This window comes from Xenopus laevis, chromosome 1S (genome assembly GCF_017654675.1).
Source record: "Xenopus laevis strain J_2021 chromosome 1S, Xenopus_laevis_v10.1, whole genome shotgun sequence".
NCBI classification, from domain to species: Eukaryota; Metazoa; Chordata; class Amphibia; order Anura; family Pipidae; genus Xenopus; species Xenopus laevis.
The window spans coordinates 171,389,501-171,397,426 of NC_054372.1; the positions used below are offsets into that span (position 1 = coordinate 171,389,501).

At 38.8% G+C, this 7,926-nt stretch overlaps 1 protein-coding gene across 1 annotated transcript; it reads right to left on the reverse strand.

The window, feature by feature from the left end:
- Nucleotides 1-1,599: 1,599 nt before the first annotated feature.
- foxd1.S (forkhead box D1 S homeolog) lies at nt 1,600-3,870 on the reverse strand. The gene has a single exon (XM_018244416.2). It carries the CDS (start codon nt 2,915-2,917, stop codon nt 1,916-1,918), a length of 1,002 nt encoding a protein of 333 aa, XP_018099905.1. The 5' UTR covers nt 2,918-3,870; the 3' UTR covers nt 1,600-1,915.
- Between the last annotated feature and the right edge of the window lie 4,056 nt (nt 3,871-7,926).

Consider the following 7,926-nt stretch of genomic DNA (forward strand, 5'->3'; position numbering starts at 1 on the left):
ATAAATAACTCACAGCATCTATAATAATGTGGCTAATAGGAGTGGAGCAGCCTTTGATATATCTATACGCACAGGCTTAAAAAAAAAAAAAAAAAAATATATATATATATATATATATATATATATATATATATATATATATATATATATATATATATATATATATATATAGGTAACAGCTATCTCTCTCTCTCTCTCTCTCTCTCTATATATAGATATATATAGTTATAGATATATAGATATATTTACTGTTTTTCTTGCCCTCTTAGTCCAGCAAAGCATTTCCTGAATTTAGCAAATCGAAAGTAAAGATATTAAGGTTTCTCTCTCTTCTATTACATTACTATACAGCGTATTATTGTATTATAACATTGTACTATTACTATTACACTGCAACAAGACGAATGTGTGAAAGATACAGGGGCAACATATTTCAAATCCGAACATTTATTTTAGTATCATCTTAGACGGCCTATGTGGCAGGAGACGATCTGGTTATAAAAAGTGGGAAATACAATATAAATATATTTTCCCTGTGCTAAATAAGCACATAAGCCCTTGTACAAACAGCAGCAATGCCTGCATTTGTTCTGAATGTTTAAATAAATAAAGAGGATTTATCAGAACACATTTGACTCTATTCCAACTCCTTCTGACATTGGATTTCGTTAATTTCGTTACGAATTCCTGGCTGCCTGGATTCCCAGACACTATTATTTATAGGAACCGATTAATGATCAGCATTTATAAAGAATAGAAATATCACAAACATAGGAGGAATCGTTTATAAATGATATTACAATACACAGACTCCTGTGTGCCTGGGTCACATATATGGGGCCTGCACTAGGCACGGGCAGCCTCACTATCCTAGGTTCAAATACAAATGAATTATTACAAATTAAAGCAATATAATAAACAAAAACAAAAAATACTACTAATAATAATAATCATAAAAAAATATTTGCTTCTTTTCTTTAATAGAAATCAATCTGCCCAATCCTGTTGTAGTCGCATTTCATTTTAAATTCAGACACCAAGTAAAACTATTTTAATTGTAGGATCCTGGGAAATTATAAGAGGTCAAGGTTTTGCTACTGTTGTATTTAGCCCAGATCTAAACCATAAAAACTGAAATTATTCGGTATATTTAAACCATTTATTTTTATTAAATGTTTTTATTATTTTTTTTGTAAATGTGAAAAAATCGTACATTGCCTTGGTACAATGATACTTGGCAGTATGCGTTACATTAATTCTTGTAAATAAGAAATACTTTAGTACAAAAGAAAAAAAACAAAAAAAAAAAAACAGTCCCTTATTATGATAGAAAACACAGGTTCAAATTAAAAGGGGGGAGATTGATTGTCTCTGTGTAAACATGGAAATCATTTCGCCACAAAAGCACTTGGTGTGTGTGTGTGTGAGAGAGAGAGAGAGAGAGAGAGAGAGAGAGAGAGAGAGAGAGAGAACACTATTGCTGTATTTCAGCTTCCTACAATTGCTGGGAATCTTCAGACCTGAATCACAGTAATTAGGGGGGAGAGAGAGAGAGAGAGAGAGAGAGAGCGAGAGAGAGAGAGAGAGAGAGAGAGAGCGAGAGAGAGAGAGAGAGAGAGAGAGAGAGAGAGAGAGAGAGAGAGAGAGAGATGGGGGTCTCTAAAGGGAAAGTAAAGGCGCAGCAATCCGTTGCCTTGGCATAGAGTTCAGGCTGGGATATTTAGCATTCCTATCTTGCATCCCTCTACTTGTGTTTGAACTACAGTTCCCAGCATGCAGCGGCAGCCATGTTTGAGAGTTGTAGTTTAACTCCAGAAAGAAGTAGGTTGGGAGGAAAAACCCAAAAGCAAAAGATATAATCCATAAGAAAGCCTCCTACCTTCTCAGAAAATGTCTGATTTAAGAATTAGAAATTCTAGTGGTTTGTAAGCACCGTCCCAGGCTGCAGGGTCCCCCCTAAAGCAGCAGCAGCCTGTGAGCTGGAGAAAGTCACCAGGGCCCTAGAGATGACAGGGGCCCCAGCTGATTTGGGGGAGTTACACTGACCAGGGGTGAGGTCCCCCCCTATGATGCTCTCAATAGAGAAGGTGGATCTGGCCAGGGCTGAGCTGGACTTGCTCTGCAGGGAGGGTGGGAGGGCTGCTGGGCTGAGCTGGTGAGGGTAGAAAGTGCAGGTCCTTGATAGATCCTGGGCAGCAGGAGGCAGGAGGGCTGGGGCAGCAGCCATGGAAGGGAGGCTGGGGGGCTGCTGCTGCCGGGCTTGTTGCTGCTGCTGCTGGAAGGCGATCAAGGCAGAGTGTGGGTGGAAAGGCTGGATGTGGATGCCATAGGCACAGCTGTAAGGTCCATAGCCATAGGCAGAGGCCGGCAGGAAATGTCCGGGCTCCCTAAGCATAAGCTCCGGGACGTGCTGTCTCTTAAAGCGCTTTCTTCTCCGCAGGAAACTGCCGTTGTCAAACATGTCGGCCGACTCCGGGTCCAGCGTCCAGTAGTTGCCCTTGCCGGGGTTTCCGGGCTCCCGGGGGATCTTGACGAAGCAGTCGTTGAGGGACAGGTTGTGGCGGATGGAGTTCTGCCAGGCGGGGAACTTCTCCCGGTAGTAGGGGAAGCGGTTGCTGATGAAGTCGCAGATCTCGCTGAGGGTCAGACGCTTCTTGGGGCTCTGCAGGATGGACATGGTGATGAGCGCGATGTACGAGTAGGGGGGCTTCACCAACGCGCTCCTGCCGACCCCACCCGACCCCGCCGCAGCTTTGTTATACGGCTCTTTAGCGGAGGAGCAGTGCGGGGAGCGGGGCATCAGCAGCTCCACATCCTCTTCCTCCTCTTCCTCTGCCCGCGCCTCGTCCTCTTCTCCCACCACATCGATGTCGGTCTCTTCGGCAAGAACATCGGACATGTCAGAGCTCAGGGTCATGGCTTGGGAGGCAACTCATAAGTCTGCTGGGGCTGCGGGGAGACACCGGTACTCCCCCCCTGTCTAACTAGGGCCGAGCTCCCGCACTGACTGGTAACACATGAGTCTCCTGAGCTCTTCCCCGGATACAACAGCCGCGCATTGGTTCTCTCGGACACACGGGGAAGAAGTGACAGGGAAGCTCCACACAAACTCGCCTTTCACTTGTCTACAGGGCGGACCTTATAGAGAGCACTCACTGTCACATGGCTGCAACGTCAGAACAGCACATGGGGAAAGGGAGGAAAGTGAATTGAGTCCAAGCCACACAAATGATCTCCTATAGATCGTCACAGACTGATTGTGCTGCAGTCACCGACCCTGGGACTCCTGGTCACATGACACTTCTTAACTGGTTCCATTCCCACACTGTGTCCTGATCAGGTACTGGATATCCCTCCACTAACCCTTTCCTCTCTGGGACCCAATTTCCCCACAGTGTCCCGATCAAGTTTTGTATATCCCTCCACTAACCCTTTCCACTCTGGGACCCCATTCCCACACTGTGTCCTGATCAGGTACTGGATATAACTCCACTAACCCTTCCCTCCCTGGGGCCCAATTTCCCCACAGTGTCCTGATCAAGTTTTATATATCCCTGTCACTAACCCTTTCCTCTCTGGGACCAAATTCCACATTCCCCTACAATATCCTGATCAGATACTGTAATCCCTCCACTAACCCTTTCCTCTCTGGAACTTCGTGTCATATTTCCCCACAGTGTCCTGAGCAAGTATTGTATATCCCTGCAGCACTGCCACCAACCTTCTCTCTGAACCCTAATGCCCCGACCCCCCCAGCAACTGGACTATTATTATTGACTTGTCTTCTCACCAACACACACACACAACCCTTGCACAGTTATCAGGACGCAGGACACACACAAAGCACTTTGTGTAAATACATCAGCACTGTTTAGTGACATTTGTAATGTGTAGGCACGAATTATTTATAGCATGAAGCTTGTCAATTTAATTTTGTAATACGAAAGGGAGAACCGAGGGAAGAACAAACAAGAGATACAACTGAGCAGCCCAGGTTTCCTTTTAAAACTATATATTTAATCTGTGTATCTATTAAACTCGTCTTTCTGCAAGAACAAAAGAATGTGTGTTATTTGCGAAACAAAGCGCCACATCCTTCATTCAATGTTTCCAAGGACCATTAAGTATAATCTAACAAGAAACAGTGAATTGCGATGAACCCGCTTTCTAAAGGCCTTTGCTTTATCCTCCCGTTTGTTTACCTCTCCATTTATTATCTGTAGGCAGATATAAATATGATGTGTACAGTCTTGTGTGTTTGGGTAACCATGTGAATTATAGATAAAGTGTTTGCCTGGGTGCAAGATCAATATAATATCTCCATCCATCCAAAGAAGATCAGCACTCTCAGGGATTAAAAATAGGAAAAAGGTTTTATTGAAAATAACACAGCATAGGACTAACGTTTCGTCCCAGCCCAGGGCCTTTTTCATATTTTTAAGCCCTGAGAGTGCTGATCTTCTTTGGATGGATGTATATATATATATATATATATATATATATATATATATATATATATATATATATATATATATATATATATATATATATATAAAATCCAAATAGATAAGGTGCACACTGGGATCCTCTCTAAAGTTTAAAAAATAAATGTTATTAAATACATGTTAAAAGAGGTCAACGTTTCTGTCTGTTCCTAAAACCTTTATCAAGACCAAAGGTCTTAGGAACAGACGGAAATGTTGACCTCTTTTAACATGTATTTAAGAAGATTTAATTTTTAAAATTTACAAAGGATCCCAGTGTGCACCTTATCTATTTGGATTTTGTATGCAGCAGCAGCTGTAATTGGTAGCACCTGGGTCGATTATCTTTAGTGGTGTGCTGAACTATTTTGATTATATATATATATATATATATATATATATATATATATATATATATATATATATATATATATATATATATATATATATATGTATATATATATATAAAAATGACAAAAACACTCAACAGGCTCAATTAGAGTAAACAAGGAAAATAAATTCCAACATCATATAGTAAAAAAACTAACTATATATGTATATATATATATATATATATATATATATATATACATACACACATGGTATATAAATGTGGTTTGTCTGTTTCCTGCTGTAATTCACTATATGTGTGTGTGTGTGTGTAATATCCTAGAAAAGTAATGTAGAATTACAATAAATATTTAGTTTTTTGAATTAGTACCTATAATTCACATGGTTAACCAAACACACAAGACTGTTCACATTATATTATATATATATATTTATTATGCAGTCACTTGTACATTTCCTGAAGGCACAACACTTGTAATGACTTTTTGTCTTCTGTTATGGATTTATGGATCAGAGTGAACTGGAAAGTAGCAGGAGTTTCAGGATAATCCAGAATATTGTGTAGCAGTGCAGTGTTTGCTGGTCTGGAGCAGATGCACACCAACAACAATGAATAAAGTACAATATATAATGATTGTAAAAAAAGCACATCGTTCAGTATCATTTAGTGATATATAGAGAGAGGAAAAGAGAGTTGTTATAAGGGAGCTGCTAAAATGTATCAGTTAGTGGATTACACCTGCTGTTCCCCAGAGGGTCACTGATGTTACAATTATTACAGAATAAATCTGTTTCACTTTCTCCATCGCACACACTTGGCTGGTCACGGTTTTACCCTTTGTTTTAGGCGATATTCTTTGAAACAAGATCCATAACGACCACAAGTCGAGTTACAGCAGAAAGCTGAGAAATTGTGGAACATTTTTATTTTTAGCGCATAAATAGCGGTCAGGTTGTATTGAGCCGGGGGCTTGGCGCTGTTCTGCCCGATTAGACCCTGTCAAAAGGCGCATTTCTGCGCACACGTGGGGAATCCTCTCTTTTTTTTACTGGAAAAATTCACCTTGCTGGACTTATAAACACATTAAAAACATCCTCCAAACTGACTAAATCTAACAGCGTTCTAATTCTAATTCCTATTCGATGTTCTTCCATTACTGCTAGAAAGATTTATTCGAATGATTATGTCGTTTTCAAGCCATTAAACAATTACCATAATTCGGTGGCAACAACAATAAAATACGTGTAATGTTTAAACAATGGTATTCTTAAATTGTAACAATTCAATTGTTCTAATACTTCTATTGAAACACTGGGATATCACTAAATCTTAATAACGCTGGGGGGGGTGATTAATAAAACGAGTATTAGGGCTCACGTTAGTGAAATAAAAGTTTAGATCAAACAAAATCAAGCTTTAGTTGCATGATTAAAAAATCCTATTTTTAGCGCATTAGATATGTCATATAAACTGTCACACGATTTCATTGCTGATGTATAGTTATTGTTTGTTGATTAGTTTGTTTTTATGTGCCCATACATGTCGGCCGATCCATGGAAGATGCATTATTTATAAATTATAATATGAAAGTGACTGGTTGTTGTATAAAGCAATGAATCAACAGAGCACAGTAGTAAATCTGAGCGCATAACAGTGGTACTTATAAATGGGTTTCCACTTTATTTATTTGTATACATATTCATTTAATCACAATATGGTTCTTGTTCTTGTAAGCTCCTCTGTCCTCATCTATTTATCGATGATCTACCTATCTATACTCTATCGATCATCTATCTATCTATCTATCTATCTATCTATCTATCTATCTATCTATCTATCTATCTATCTACCATCCATCTATCATCTATCTGTCTGTCTGTCTATTTATCTATCTATATCTCTATCTATCACCTATCTACCTATCATCTATCTATCTATCTATCTATCTATCTATCTATCTATCTATCTATCTATCTATCTATCTATCTATCATCTATCTATCTCTCTCTCTCTCTCTCTCTCTCTCTCTCTCTGTCTGTCTGTCTGTCTATCTATATCTCTATCTATCACCTATCTACCTGTCATCTATATCTATTTATCTATTTATTTATCATCTATCTATCTATCTATCTATCTATCTATCTTATTCTATTTCTCTATCTATCTAATAATCTTCTATCTATCTCTCTCAGTATCATCTATCAATCTAATAACCATCTATTTATCTATCATCTATAGCTATCTATCTAATAATTATCTATCTGTCTATCTAATAATCATATATTATCTATATCTATCTATTTAACTATCTATCTAATAATTGTCTATTTATCATCTATCTATTTATCTATCTATTTAATAATCTATCTATCTATCTATCTATCTATCTATCTATCTATCTATCTATCTATCTATCATCATCTATCTATCTGTCTGTCTACCTACTTATCTTATAATCATCTATCTATCTATTTATATCTATCTGTCTGTCTGTCTATCTAATAATTACCTATCAATCTATCTATCAAATTATATTCCAAATGCTAATGGGAACTAAAACGAGTTTAACTCCAGTTCTCACATAATATTTGGGTAATGGCGGCCTCTGTTGGGCAAATGTGATCATTGCAGGCAAGTCCAGACAAGCATGCGCCAAGCATAGTAAGTACTCAACTCTACATGATCCATTAAAAGTACAAGGTGCAGTGACCTAGTGTGTCCATGAAGGAAACCAGCTCAGCTACGAAGCAATGTATTGTAAAGGGGGTTCCAGGCAGGAAAAATAATGAAATATTTAGAGCTATGTTACTCAGATGGCAAGCACTAGAGCTGGGTCGCTGTATGGAAGGGCAAAAGCAAAGACAATCATGGTCACATTTCTCATTACTGTTATACAAATGAAACAGCAGCTAGTTTACATGTGTTTGCCTATAGAAGCCCAGGCTGGACCTTGGTTCTGTGGGGAGGATCAAAGGCAGTGGGCCCATCGACTTCTGAAGGACCCATGAGTGAAGAAATGCCAGTGGGACTCATTAGTATATAGATATTGCTCAGCAGCCTGTTGCGAAACATTGGGCTGAGGCTAGACAT